Here is a 15,153-nt window from a genome sequence, read left to right as displayed (position 1 = left end):
TTCTGAGACAGGATTTGAATTCAGGTTAACCTGGCTCCAAGATCTCAAAGTCTTAACAAGAGTTGCGTGCAACAGAATGTGCACCACAAGGACACTTCATTTCCTTTGTGCATTGAGCTGGGAGTTTAAAGTTCTGGGGATGAGATTTCAAACGCAACTTGGGTATCGCTTGGGTGTCTGTGTAGCCAGAGACTCTCGAGGAATTCTCTGGAACTAAACGTAGAGCCCGGGAGAGGGAGGAACAGAAGGCCATGTGATTGGACTGCTACACTGCCCCTACCTAACATGGACGCATCTGCTTCCCCAAGCCCCACCTCCACCCCACTCCTCTGTGACGTCTGAGTGCGTCATCACGCCAGCCTTCCCAGTGGCTGCGCCTATCTCTTCCCCACTACGCCCGCCCTTCCGCGGGCAGCGGCCTCCTCTGATTGGCTGCTTCCGACCGTTCGGTTTGTGCGTGGCCTGTAGAAGCTGCGCACGCCGTTGCGGGCACGAAAGGCAGGAAAGCGAAGGAGGAGTAGGTGGCGGAGGTGGAAGAGGAGGAGGAGGGCGGGGCCGAGGGTCCGGTATTTGCACCTTTAACCAGATCAGGAGGCTGACTCGCGGCTAAGCTGACCAGGTGGGCTGAGGTACTTCTGATCTCCCCTACCCCGACTCCCTCTCCGCTTCTCCGCCTGCCTTGCCCTTGTCTCCCCATTGGGGCCGTTGGGAACCGTTGGGGGGCTGAGGCTGTTTGTGTCGCCGCTTTCCCATCCCTTTCCTTCTTTCTCCTCCGCCGGAAAAGGGGGGCCGGGGAGGAGCATAAAGGTCATCTGGCCCCTTGCTTTACCGAGGGGAAAACTGAGGTTCTGGGCTGGAAGGTAACGACTTTGCCAAAGTCGTAGTCAAAACGTGTTAAGAAGTGGGAACTGAGGCCCGGGCTGAGGAAGTCGCATTGCGGGACCTAAAGGTCATCAAGCATCACATTGCAGAGGGAGAAAACTGAGGGGCGGGGGAGTGGGGAATGAGGTGAGAACTCCTGCGACCTAAGGTCCGACTGCTAGTGAGGTCGATGTTGCGGCGCCTCTATTCCAAAGCGGGGGGAGGTGTGGGGGGGAGAGTGCCCAAAGATGTGCTGAATCATCCCCGCGGGCAGCCGTCCGGAGGCTCCCTAAACCTGGCGCCGTCAAACCCCTGGAGGACTCAAGGAAGAACACCCTATGGGGCGTTTCGGAGGTTTGACCCCTAGATCTGCGAGAGCCCCTGACGGGAACGGGCAACTCAAGCCTAAAGAGGGAGAGGGAGCGGGCCCTCCCAGTGTGCTCCCACGTTCGGAGCTGCCCGGCCTGAGTCTGGAGAGCTGTGTCTGCCCTACTTCTGGCTTGGGCAGAGTGATTCACCAGACTTGGTGACCTTCCGGGGCCATGAGCCGCTTCTGATGCAATTGGGCGAAAGGGCTGAGCACCTCTTTCGGTGGGGGCATTCTCTGAACTTGGTGGTTGGCGTTCTCACAAGGTTCTCTGGGGCAGGGACTGCCTTGGCTCGGCTTTGTACCTGGCGCATAGTAGGCGCTTCATAAATGCTTGTGGATTGGTTAACTGGGGAGGAACGGGGATAGAGGTCCCCCCCCCCCCCCACTTGGTACTCCTACTAGATCAGGGAAGAAATTGGGAACAGAAAGTGGAAGCATCTGAAAGCAGTTGCCTTGGTGATTAGCATCTCAAGCCTTATTTTCCCTGACATCCAGTAATGTACTTCAGCCGATTGGGAAGGACCCTAAATCTGGCCCCAGCAAAACTTTGTGTTAGTGTGAGCGAAAGTGTTAAATTGCTTGTATAATTAGGTGAAAGTTCATGAGTTAACACTTGAATCAGGCCTCATCATTGTTGTTGTTTTTTTGCAATATCTTAATGAAATTTTTACTATTTGATATTTTCTAATTAATGTTCATTGAGCAAATCATTCGACTCAAATACTACTTAACTCTTCGAGAAAGTAGGCAAATACTCTGTTAGCCTTCCCCTTAGAAAGCAGTTAACAATTAAAACTATGCCATAAAGACATGTTTTATGTGCTTCAACCTCTTAAGCAAACTATATTTTAAAATACAATCAGCAATCCATATTTTCATTTGGATCTGAAACCTTTGGTTTAAAGGATGATTTTTCCTGTACCTTCTAGTATAATGGTATGTGATTATAAAAAGCAATATACTCATTATACTGAGTATAACCTTTTCTTGACTCATTTAAAAAAGTTTTTGCCTACTGAGGGCCAGATAAGCGAATAATGTGGTTTTATACAAGGAAAATATAAAATCCTTGTCTACAAAGCACTAAAATCTTATTCATTATTAAGTGCATGATATTTAAGCATCAGACTTTTGGACTATCTTTTAGTATAATATTAAATACCACAATAAATTCTGTAGCATTCGGGAGATTGACATGGCTAGAAGGATAAGGAGATGAAACTTGATGGCTTTGTGTAATAAATGACAGCAATTGTTTATCTCCAAAATTTAGAAACAGTGGCAACCTTTAACAGTTTCTTTTCTCCTCAATGTATCTATTGGCATTAGAAAACAAAAAGATTGTTTAGTATTTATTTTCCTTTTTTGTCTCTCCCTACAGCCCCACTCCCAAATATACCCTTATGTATCAGATATTTTGTATAGTGTTTAGCACAGTACCTGGCAATTAACATAAATATCCTTCTCTTATTTATACTTAAAACCATATAAAGTTGTCTTGATTCTCATTCTAATATATTTAGTTTTTGAGGCCAAAACCATTTGATACTAAAGAGGGGGAAAACTGAGGCCCAACAAGGAAGGTGAGTAATACTTGACACCTAAAGTCATAGCTATTAAAGAGCAGAAAACCATTTCCTACTCTAGCATTTTAAATAAAAATTTAGAAATGTAATTTTTCTGAGGCTTTCTACCTTAATGTTTTACTCACCTAATAGCGCTCAATTTTTTAAAAGCATTTCAGAAATAATCAGTGAAACTGTTGTAACACCATGCTGGCTGCAAGGTTTGCATGTCTCCGGACCCTGGCCCTGCCTTCCAGGACTTTCTACCCAACACTCAACCAGACCTCTCCTGTTCTGAGGAATTCCTTTGTGAAGACAAATCAATGGCTCTCACAGTCCAGCAGAGTAAGTAAAATTTGTAATTATTTAACATTTTGTAGTATCTTCTTTGAAAACATTATGCACTAAACAAGGAGGAAGCATGAACTTCCAGTCTCTTGATATCTAGTATAGAAGTACTCCTGAGACAATCAGAAAGGAATCTTAGAGGTTCTTTTCTATATTATAAGGAAGCTCCCACATGATTGATTCTTCCATATCACGTGTAGACTTTTGCCTTCTTTGTTTTTATATGCTTCAAACCCTGTCCCTCACAAATCACCTTTCTTTTTCAATGGTAGCATGATTAAAAACTTTCTCTTCACTTGTTCCTCTTATTTTATTTGCTGTTAAATCTAGTGAATTCTTTAATTCGCAGTATTTTAAGTCATTTTCTGTTTTATACTTGGGAAAGGTGATAATAACCGTATAATCCAAAAATGATTTTTATCTATATTCTTAAGAACTTCATTTAAAAATTTTTAAAAACTACAGTTTCAGTTTGGGGATCTTGTGACTTAGCATTCCTAATAATTTCAATGTTCCATATTATTAATTATAATTACCTTTTCTTTACCTTTTATTCAACAAATATTTAAGTGTTATATACTGTGAGCAAACTATGTTGCTAAGTCAAACGTGATCTCCTTCCTTGTGTCAAACCTACAGTCCAACTATATGGATTTGGCAGAAGGGGTAAAGATTGGGGGAGTGGGAAGGGGGCATTTCTGTAGTGCCTATCATGTGCTAGGCATCAAGCTAAGTGTTTTAAAAATACTATTTTATTTAATCCTCACAGCAACCCTCTGAGATAGGTGTTATCTCTATTTTAAAATTGAGAAACCTAAGGCAAACAGGTTAAGTGACTTGTCCAAAATCACACAGAAAGTATCTGAAGCTGGATTTGAAATCAGGTCTTCCTGATTTCAGGCCCAACACTATCGGTTATACCACAATACTATATACGACACTTAAACAAGTATACAAATATGTAGTAACTCTATAGTCAGTAATTGATGTAGAATAAAACACTTTGAGAAAACTTAAAAAGAGAAGAAGGAAAGATCATTTCCAAATGGGGAAAATCAGAAGAGGTTTCATGAGTAACCAACATTAGAGGCAGAATCTGAAGATTACATAGGATTTTCATTGAAACAATATAATGCGTGTTCTAGGAGGAGAGAGAATATTATGATCAAAAGCATAGTGTTAGTTAAATGTAATATGATGCACAAAAGATTGCAAGTAGTCCCATTTCTTAAGAAATGACCATTAGATGGAGAAAATAAATAGTTTTCTACCTAGAAAGGTAGAAAAGCATTCCCAGGCTTTTGGAAGGCCTAAACTAAGAAATTTAGAATTCTTTAGCTTATCTAAAACTATGAAAAAATTTTGAGTAGAGGAGTGACATGAAAGAATTAGCTAGTGTGTAAGAAAGGCATTAAAGCTTAAGGGTTTTTCTATTAGTATCAGGGTGAATAGTGATGCCCTTTGACAGAAACATAGAAACCAAAGGAAGTAAGTTTGGAGAGAAAGTTAGATTTTCTTTTAGATTGTTCAACTTTTAAGTGTTATTAGCTAATTAGTTCAATTAGAAATGCAGTTCTGAAGCCCAGAAGAATAACTAGTTATACAATTGATTCTGAGAGAGTGAATAAAATGTCTAAAGGAGAGACTGTTTGTAAATAAGAAAAGCATCTTGAACCTTCTAGAACAGGAGAAAGACTTGAGAAGTGATCAAAGAAGAAGGAAAACTAGGAGAATAGTTTTACCTTGAGAAGAAATGAGAACAGGTTTTACCTTGAGATGAAATGAGAACAGCATTTGATATAGGACATTTGACATTGTCATCATTTCAGAAGTCAAGAAAAGTAGGGCTTGGAAAAATAATTTTGAATTTGAATTTGGTAATGAAAAGATAGTTGAAAATTTTTTGAATAATGTCAAAAAGATGGTGAAGAGTCAGAATTTGAGGATATTAATATTTTCCTCCCCAAAGAATTTTGTTAGAGGGATATGAAAACAATTTGTTGGTTTTTCTTTTATTTAATTTAGGAGACTTCTTGTCTGACTAGTGATTTAGGAAATAATTTGGCCCATGTTGTAGCAGAAGAAAATAAGACTCGAAATCCAGTGTCCAACTCAGACATTATTATTAGTGTGAACTTAGACAAGCCCCTTAACACCTCTGAGATAAGTCGGCACTTTAGAGAAATCAGAGTCTACATACAGGAAATTATATGTAGCCTATACCTTTGACAGGCCTGCAGCACCAAGCCAAAGCCACCTTTCTCTTGTATGTTTTATCCTATTTCCTTCCATCTCCTCCCTGGCTTTTTTCTGTCAATTATCCTTTCTCTTTCATGTGCCATGATGCCTTTTCTTACAGATATGTGCCAGTTTTCTTTCTTCTGTCTTTAAACAAAACTTCCTCAACATTTCTACTGCTATCAAACTAGTTGTACCATCACCATCAAGCTCTTTACAAAATAATCTATACCTACTCTTAGCACTCACTAGTCACTCTAGAAGTATATATTCTGAAACCTAAAATTCTGGGCTCACCAGTGACTTCCTTCAGATCATGTGGCCTTTGTCTTTCTCATCTTTGACCTATTTAACACTTGGCCATTTTCTCCTTTAAACTTTATTTCCCTTTGTTGATCTTGTATGTCTGTTTTGTTTTTGTTTTTTCTCCAGCTACATTTCTGATCACTAATTCCCAAATTTAGTGATAAGATGCTTTTTTCTCCTAGTCTTTCTCTTAATACACTGACTTTTCTTTCCCATCTCTATAAATAAACATCCATTAATAAGTCTAGTTTCTAATGATCTTTTCCCCCAGCAATCTTAATTCATTTCTGTGTTTTTAATTTCCCCTCTATATGCATAATTTCTGAAACTAGACTACCAGATCTACTGTTCTCCTCCATATGCCAGTCCCACATTTCCTTCAGCCTGAATTTACCAGTGAAAATAAATACAAATTGAACTCTGTTTTTCCACAAAACCTGCTCTTCCTCACCTTGCTTTCTCTCTGTTTACTATAACCCTACTAGTCTTCCAGACTCTTTATCCAGAAGAGTTTCCTCCTCTCACTTATCCTACAACCCTTATCTCCCATCAGTTACCAAGCCTGGTTACCCTTGTTTCTTTAATAAAATACGATTCCTTAGCCTGTCAGGGTACTCTATATTGTGGCATTTACTCTCCTTCACGTGAAGCAAAGACTTCAGTACTCTTAATCCCTTGTTCTTGTCACCTCTCCATACTTTTATAACTATTTTCTCCACCTCTCCCTTCCCCCTGGCTTTGCCCAGTTGCTTTTTTTCTTTTTCCTATCTTACTCCTCAATATTAACTTTTATGAAGCCTTTTTTAAATCTCTTTTGTCCCGTTCCCTCGAGCTGGAAATAATCTTTTATATGTCAAATTCTATTGTATGGTTCTCTTATTCCTAATATGTGTAAATGTTTTACTTTACCCTGAACACCATAAGTTTCTTGATTTGTCTCATTTCATCTTTGTGATGAACATAATGAACACTCTCGAACATAATGAGTGCCTCCTTCCCTCCCCTCCACCTCACACACAGTAGGAATTTGATAAATGTCTTTTGAATTGAATTTCAGATATTTTATTTCAGATGCCTTATAGTAACTTTTTAAAAAAATTCCATCACATGGACTTGGTTCTTTTCAATAATGAGGTGATTCAAGCCAATTCCAATAGACTTATAAGGGAGAGAGCCATCTGCATCCAGAGAGAGAACTATAGGGACTGGATGTGGATCAAAATTTAGTATTTTCCCCTTTTTTGTTGTTGCTAGCTTACTTGTTTTTTTCTTTCTCATTCTTTATCCCCTTTTGATTTGATTTTTTCTGGTACAATATGATAAGTGTGGAAAGATGTTTAGGAGAATTGTGCACATGTTTAACCTATATTGGCTTACTTACTATCTAGGGGAGAGGTGAAGATAGGGAAAAAATTTTGGAACACAAGGTTTTTCAAGGGTGAATGTTGTAAAGTATCTTTGCATGTATTTTGAAAAATAAAAAGCTATCTTTTTTTTTTTTTAATTCCATCATATATTGTCACTATAGAAATACCACTTCATAAGCTGTTTAGAAGATGTCACTCACTTTTTTTCTTTTTCTTTTTTAAAAAATACATCAGGGATATGCCACCAAATCAAGATTTGGGATCCGTCGTGGAAAAACTGGCCAAGAAATTAAGGAAGCAGCATTTGAACCATCAGCAGAAAGAGTATTTAAAAGTAGGCAGCTGTCTAAATATAAATTTTTTCTACTTTGAACAATAGTCAATATTGTCATTGATATTTAAGAAATTAATAATTCTGAAACTATAACATTGAATTCAGCAGCCAATTTGGAAGGAAAATGTGGCATATTGGATTTTACTATATAGCTTTAAAGACAATCCTAGAAACTAAATGAGATTTGTATTGTGGGATAATGGCATTTTGTTATTTATTGACTTTATTGTTGTATAGAGTTGTTATTTAATGTGCTAAAAAACAAAAGTAATTGAAACTTTATTAAAGATGTTGAACCTTCCACCACCCAGTTATTATAAAAATCGATTATATAAATTAACATTCACTTCAATAAAATTATATTCAAAATCTAATTGTTTTTTAAATGAAAGATTAAAAATATTATGAACAAATGGCTACAAAGGAAATGTTAATACTGTTTCTCCTAAGATCTATTTAACATTGAAGGGTTATTCCATTAATACTTGCTGGTCAATCACAATGAAAGATACTATAAGTCCTTTCTCCTGCCCTCTGCAGTTGATCAGATGGGAAGATGGTTTGTTGCTGGAGGAGCCGCTGTTGGTCTTGGAGCACTCTGCTACTATGGCTTGGGAATGTCAGATGAGATTGGGGCAATTGAAAAGGCAGTGTAAGTGAATTCCACATTGGGCTTAACCAAGTTTCATTATTTTCTCATTGCACATATCTTCAACCACTTGAGGAATATTTTGTTACCAGTTAACTATTAAAATAAGCATTAATGAAAGTAAAACTGCTTATTGCAGCTTTATTGAACTTAAAAATTAAATCAGAATGTGATAAGAACTCAAAATATTAACCCCCAAAACAGTCTTAACTATCTGTCATATTTGTTTCTTACAGAATTTGGCCACAGTATGTGAGGGATAGAATTCATGCCACCTATATGTATTTCGCAGGAAGTGTTGGTTTAACAGCATTGTCTGCCATAGCAGTTAGCCGATCACCTGCTTTAATGAATTTTATGTTGAGGGGCTCCTGGATGGTAAGTACATTTGGAATTTTTTCTTTTATAGCTTTTAAAGTATATGTGGAAGACAGGAAACTTTATCGAGGAAGATCAATGAAAGAACAGATGCATAGATGTATCTCACAAATCTGAAGAGACATCAAAATCAATTTACAACATTGAAATCAATTCCTTTCCTAAGGATTATCTGAATCTTAAAATCATTATGTTCAGTATAGTCTAGTTTTTGTTGTAGTTTTTTATTTTTTAATTCAAGGAAGTATGAAATACAGCTTAGAAAAATTTTTGTCAACAATGGAAATTATTGATACCTAGAAGATTAAAGTAAGCTTCATTTATTTGGAGAAATTGCTTTCTATAGAAAAATCTTATTCCAAAGACAAGTTGTGCCTGATAACTGAGAAATCACTATAATACAACAATTTACATTTATAACATTATATGAACAATTGATTCCTAATAAATTTTTTGCAGAAAATTACACTTCGTATAATTTAATATAATTTGTGAGCATATGAGATTTGTTGGTAGTTTTCTAGAATGAAAACTGTCGTGTAGATTGGCATCTGTTTTCTGAGCACTTGGGAATTAACTAAGTTGCCCAGTGGTTACATAGCTAATGGAAGCTAAATTACTCTTTGAAAATCCCCGCATGTCCCAGAATCTTTCCAAAGTTAGGTTGACTGCTGTTGTTCTAGCATGTTGCAAAGAATTCCTAGGACACATGTTAACAGCAGAGGGAGCCATTGCTAAACATATTTAAAGAGAAGTCAAGCATTGAAAAGATAATCCTATATTTAGATTGACATTTAGGTTGGGAGATCTAATATTATCTTCTTTTTTTAAGTTTTAAAAATTAATGATATTACTTAGCACTTCTGATTTTAAAAAAGAAAGCAAGGATTATTTTTCCCAGTAATACTTTTCATCTTACAGACAATTGGAGCAACTTTTGTAGCCATGATTGGAGCTGGAATGTTGGTTCACTCAATATCATATGAACAGAGTCCAGGTCCAAAACATCTTGCTTGGATGTTGCATTCTGGTATGTCTTCCATAGTTTAAACGTATAGTCTTAATAATCTAAAAGTGTTGCTCTCTCTGGTATCTTATTAGAGACAAACAATTTGTAAGGAATGTTGTCATCTTAATTTAGAAACACCTTGTGATGGGATTTAAATTTCTTTATAGATAAGTAGAATGTTTATAGAAATAATTTATAAAAACAAAAATCTTTAAGGTTAAGTTTTAAAACTACAAATGGTTAATAAAGACATGCCTATTTTGTCCTTCAGCAATGGGCTTATGAAACCTACCATCATATTTAGTCTTGATCTGTTCATTTAAATTTGCTGTATTTCAACATTGGTATACATTTGTATTGTCATAAGAAACTTGTCTTTGGAATTGTATTTGTTTAAAAGGTTAAATAGAATTTCATTCATCTAGAGTAACATTCTCTAAGTTTTTCCTTTTTTGTAATATGTGATTGTATGTTCTTTTAACTTAGGAATGCCCAAGAATGTTTTTATCTAATGTGATAATTTAGTATATAATATAATTTTTTGAAAATACATACGATGTTATGATTATAAAACTATTAGCATTATTCCTAAGAAAAATGTTTTGCTAAATATCTGTTTAAGACAAATATTATTTTATATCCATTTGTTTTAGATAATATTTCAATGCGTTTTATTTCCATAGGTGTCATGGGTTCAGTGGTGGCCCCTCTGACTTTGTTGGGTGGCCCTCTGATCCTCAAAGCTCTTTGGTATACAGCAGGCATTGTGGGTGGCCTCTCTACTGTAGCCATGTGTGCTCCTAGTGAAAAATTTCTAAACATGGGAGCACCACTGGGAGTGGGCCTGGGTGTTGTTTTTGTTTCTTCTCTGGGTAAGCATGATTAATTTTGATGTATTTATTCTGTACCATGATTTTTTTAAAGAATAACTTAAATAATTTAATCAGGGGGTTATTATTTCAGGAATTACATAAATTTATATTAAATGTGATTTTTATTAGCTAGCATCCTATGAAATAAACTTTAAAATTAATACCACAATTGATCCAAATAAATATCACTAAATATCGCTTATACTAAAAAAGGTCTAATAAATCAGATGAGGAATAGAACTTTGTAGCATAAAGAAAAGAGCCCTAGTCTGGCTTTTCTGCTTGCTGCCTTAGCCAAGTCACTTAGTCTCACTGGGTTTTAGTTTTCTCATTTCTAAAAAATGATAGGATTGGATTAATTGATTGCCAAGGTCTTTTCCAGTGGCAACTTTTAAAATTCTATGAACATGGGGTTAATTCATGGTTATTACAAAGAACGGGCAATAACCAAGAGTGCCAGTCTGGAATCAGGAAGACTCATCTTCCTAATTTCAAATAAGACCTCAGACATTTCACTAGCTACATATCTCTGGGCAGATTACTTAACTCTGATTGCTTCAGTTTCCTCATATCGAAAATGAATTGGGGGGAAAAAATGGCAATTTGCCCAGAAAGCCTCAAATGGGGGGGTCACAAAGAATCAGATGCAACTGAAAAATGACTGAACAACAACAAAATTACAAAGAATAACTATTCTATTCCTTGAGCAAATTTTCCATTTTTGTTGTCCTTAGATTTAAATTTTCTTTTGATTATGTTGCTGACTGTGTTTATGTTTAATGTGTGTTGGGTACATAATTTCTGATTTAGAAATGAGAGATATGTGAACGTTCTAAATCTAACTGTGCTAAAATTGCTTTTTCCCATTTTGATTACAGGATCTATGTTTCTACCACCTACCACCCCACTTGGTGCTGGTCTTTATTCTGTGGCAATTTATGGTGGATTAGTTCTTTTTAGCATATTCCTTCTACATGATACCCAAAAAGTCATCCGGCGGGCAGAAATAGTGCCAATGTATGGCACAGAAAGATATGACCCTATTAATTCGTAAGTATTTTGTAGTGTTGGAAAGCTGAAGGTCAATTTCTTTTTGGGGAGAGGGAGTATTTTTTTTTTCCTTTTTTAAAAATGGTATTAAATCAAATACTCTTTAAGCTTGAAGGAAATAAGTGGTTTGTTCTGATTGGCTTCATTTGTACTGGATTTGAATTACTCTGAAAAACTTGTTACTACATTGCTACTGGAATTGTATAGTGTCGTATCTATTTTCATTCTTTTCAGAAAAGTTTAAAAAAAAAAAAACTAAATGGGCAGCTAACTGGCGTAGTGGATAGAGTACCAGCCCTGAAGTCTTGAGGACCTGAGTTCAAATCTGGCCTCAGACACTTAACACTTTCTAGCTGTGTGACCCTGGGCAAGTCACTTAATCCCAATTGTCTCCACATAGATAGATAAATGAAAGATAAAACATACTTTTATTCTTTAGTTTTTATTCGACTCTCCTCCATTCCCTCCACTACCCAAATGAGAGCAAGAAAAAACAAAAACCCAATGACAAATATGTAGTCATGCAAAACAAATTTTTGCATTTAGCTTTGTTTCTGGGAAAGAAAATAAAGAAAAAACATTAAGCTTCAGTCTTTATTTACCCTGAGTTTGTCAATACTTTTGTCTTGAGGTGGATGACATTTTTCATTGTGAATTCTTTATAATTGTGGATCTGGGCACAGCTGAGTGGTCACAGTGGATAAAGCTAATGCCAGTCCTGGAGTGAGGAAGACTTTGAGTTCAAAATCAGTCTTAGCTGATTTTGTGTGTTGTATGGCCTTAAGCAAGTTACTTAACCCTCAGTTGGGAGATGGGGGGAGAATTGTAGGGGATCATCATTATTATTAGTCACAGCTGATTATCTTTCTGATACTGCTGTTCCTTTATAAATTTTTTCTAGTGCTTCTGCTCTTTTTACCTTGCATCAGTTCATATAAATCTTTCTAGGTCTTTTTAAAGTCATTCTCTTCATTTCTTCCAACACAATAATAACGCATCATATTCCTATTCCATAATTTGTTCATTCGCCAACTGATAAACATCCTCTGAATGTCCAATATTTTACCACTATAAAAAGCTGCTAAAATATGTCTAGCTCCTTTTTTTTTCTTTTTTCTTTTTTTTTAATTTTTAAAAATCTCTTTGAGATACAGACCTCATAGTGCTATTGCTGGGTCAAAGGGTAGGCACATTTTATAACCTCTTTTGGATATGGTTTCAAATTGTTCTCCTGAATAGTTGAACTAGTTCACTATTCTTATCAGCAATTCATTAATGTCAATATTTTTCCATATCCCCTCCAATACTTGTCATTTTTCTTTTCTGTCATGGTAGCAAATCTGATAAGTGTGAGATATAATGCCTGAGTAGATTTCCTTTATATTTCAATTTTATATCATTAAAATGATCAATTACCTCCCTTGAACCTCTTTCTATTTGATCATGAATTCTTCTCTTAATTATAGAACTGATAGAAACAAGACATTCCATTTTATACTCATTTTTACCTGGAGTAACATAATTATCATCACTTTATGGCATGTTTGCATAGTAGTCATTCCATTTAAAAAGTTGTAAGTATTTGCAAAGTATAAAAAATTTTTTAATTGACATGGTATCAAAGAAGGCTGATGATAGTAAAGGTGCAAGTAGCCTATTTGAAAACTGTCTAGAGTACATGTAGCAGCTAAAATTCAAGGAAAAAATATTTACAATAAATTTTTATTTCAAAGATTCTTAGATCTATCAAAATGGTAAAAATATAGTCATTTGAAGTAGATTCTTCAGGTTTTGACAAGATATCAAATGTTCTGTTTGCTTCCCTTTAAAAGGTGAAATATAGGTTACATTCACTTTTTATTTTTCTTTTAAAAATAACACTTCAATCAATGATAAGCTCATGGTGCTACAGGAAAAAAATATTTGGGGGGGACAAGTTATAATTTATATATGCAAATGCCAGACTGATAAGTTTTTAAAAGTTGTGTTGATTTTGCTTTGTTTTGATTGACACAAACCAAACCTGATCAGTCTCTAAGACTTCACAGGCTTATTATTTCCCAAGTAAAAAAAAATTAAGAGTTTCAAGCTAATATATCTTTTTTTTAACATTATCATATTCTAAGTGAAATACAAGATCAAGAGAAAAGGTGTTGTTATTCACAGATGCCAAATTTTTTATTAGAATTTCATTTTCCATTTTAAATAGTATTCTGCATGTATATACTGTAGTTGCTTCTATAGTTAAGGCTCCCCTACCAAATAATTGTCATTACTACATTATCAACTTTCTTTTTTCTTATAGGATGATGGGAATCTACATGGATACACTGAATATCTTTATGCGAGTAGCCACCATGCTAGCAACTGGGAGCAACAGGAAGAAATGAACTGATTACATTTTTGAACCATCCAAATCTTGCTTGTGTTCTTGGTGTGTATACTTATTAAATCATTTCTTGTACAAGCAGCTTTGGTTGAAGTCAGAAGTTCAGAGCCACTTCATCATGGTTGTTATTCCCGTACAATGTGATGCTTCAACTTCCACCTTTCTTGAGAATAAATTCAGCACTTCTCTTGCAAATAAGCATATAAACTTTCTAGTTTTCATCTTTGAGTGATTGCTAACGGAAAAGGATTACACTTTTCAGTATTAACACTTTATTTCAACATTGTGTTAGTTGTCCATATGTTTGCTCATTTCATTAATATTATTTAATAATTTTATTATTACCATTCAAAAAGGAATTGTGTGTACAAAGAGACCTCCAGAATTGATGTAGAGAACCTGTCTCTAGTTTTAGATTGCACTGTAAGTGTTAAATAATTGCTGCTTGCTAACTGGCAATGGATAGGGTTTATTAGGTATAGTTATTACTGTTTTTAACATAATTAGCCTTCACCTGATATTTTTAAGTGAAACATCTATCCTAAAAAGACAATTGAGTGTCGCTGTGACATTTTTGGAATACCAATACTCATATTTCAAGTATAAGGAAGGTACCTTTACAATCCATCCAGGTCTCAAAATGTTAACCTTCTCCAAATATTTATCATGGTTTATTTTTGTAAGTCCTGTTTTTGAATCATTTAGAACTATTTATTTGAAATAATTTTGCTTTAAACTTAAAGCTTTAAAAGTAATAAATTGGTTGCCTATCCTATCCTTGCCAGTAAGTTTATTGATACATATAGATGTAGCTTTTTCAACATAAATCAAAGATTAGGACTTGTCTTTGTCGTTTTATTTTTTAAAAAGATTCTGTTTGTCATTTAGGATATGGAATCGCTTTCCTTTCCTGCACTATCAGAAATGAATGTTATTGCATCCCTTCCACTAAAATGCTAAAATTAGAGGCCAAATTAGTTTTGTCTTTGTAAAATATTGTTTCCAATTAATGTTAATTTTTCTACAGATTTTCCCTCTCAGTCCATTATTAATTTAGAAACAACTTCCTTGTAAGTAAAGCTTGTAAATTTATGACACAGAGTAAATTATTTTTGGAAGTTTTTTAATGAATGAAATTGAGTTTGTAAAATTATTGCAATTATATAATTGCTATTTCTGGCAAGATGTGTTTATCACCAACTATCCAGAAATAGCTAATCTTGTCCATTGGAGAGAGATGGTGTGCTTATTTTAACTGAAATAATAAAGATCTAGCTTGATAGTTGATTGGTCTGTAATTTCTCCAGTAGAACTACATACACACTAAAGGAAATGGTTTGGTACCCATTTTAAAAAGAAACTTAGACATGAGTGCTTTCAATTATGTACCATGGAAATTTTAAGTAATTTTAGATTT

At 35.3% G+C, this 15,153-nt stretch overlaps 1 protein-coding gene across 2 annotated transcripts; it reads left to right on the top strand.

The window, feature by feature from the left end:
• The first annotated feature begins 502 nt into the window (after positions 1 to 502).
• GHITM (growth hormone inducible transmembrane protein) lies at positions 503 to 15,021 on the top strand. Of its 2 annotated transcripts, none has more exons than XM_051981960.1 (9): positions 503 to 619; positions 2,968 to 3,141; positions 7,290 to 7,389; positions 7,930 to 8,041; positions 8,275 to 8,416; positions 9,338 to 9,446; positions 10,109 to 10,297; positions 11,176 to 11,347; positions 13,653 to 15,021. In XM_051981960.1, the coding sequence occupies exons 2-9, from the start codon at positions 3,004 to 3,006 to the stop codon at positions 13,735 to 13,737; spliced, it is 1,047 nt and encodes a 348-aa protein (XP_051837920.1). In that variant the 5' UTR covers positions 503 to 619; positions 2,968 to 3,003; the 3' UTR covers positions 13,738 to 15,021. The 2 variants fall into 2 exon arrangements, with proteins under 2 accessions (XP_051837920.1, XP_051837921.1); XM_051981961.1 differs by having other exon boundaries at positions 508 to 629.
• The last annotated feature ends 132 nt before the right edge of the window (positions 15,022 to 15,153 follow it).

Source organism: Antechinus flavipes, chromosome 2, assembly GCF_016432865.1.
Source record: "Antechinus flavipes isolate AdamAnt ecotype Samford, QLD, Australia chromosome 2, AdamAnt_v2, whole genome shotgun sequence".
Lineage (NCBI taxonomy): Eukaryota > Metazoa > Chordata > Mammalia > Dasyuromorphia > Dasyuridae > Antechinus > Antechinus flavipes.
This window is presented reverse-complemented; position numbering and strand designations above follow the sequence as displayed.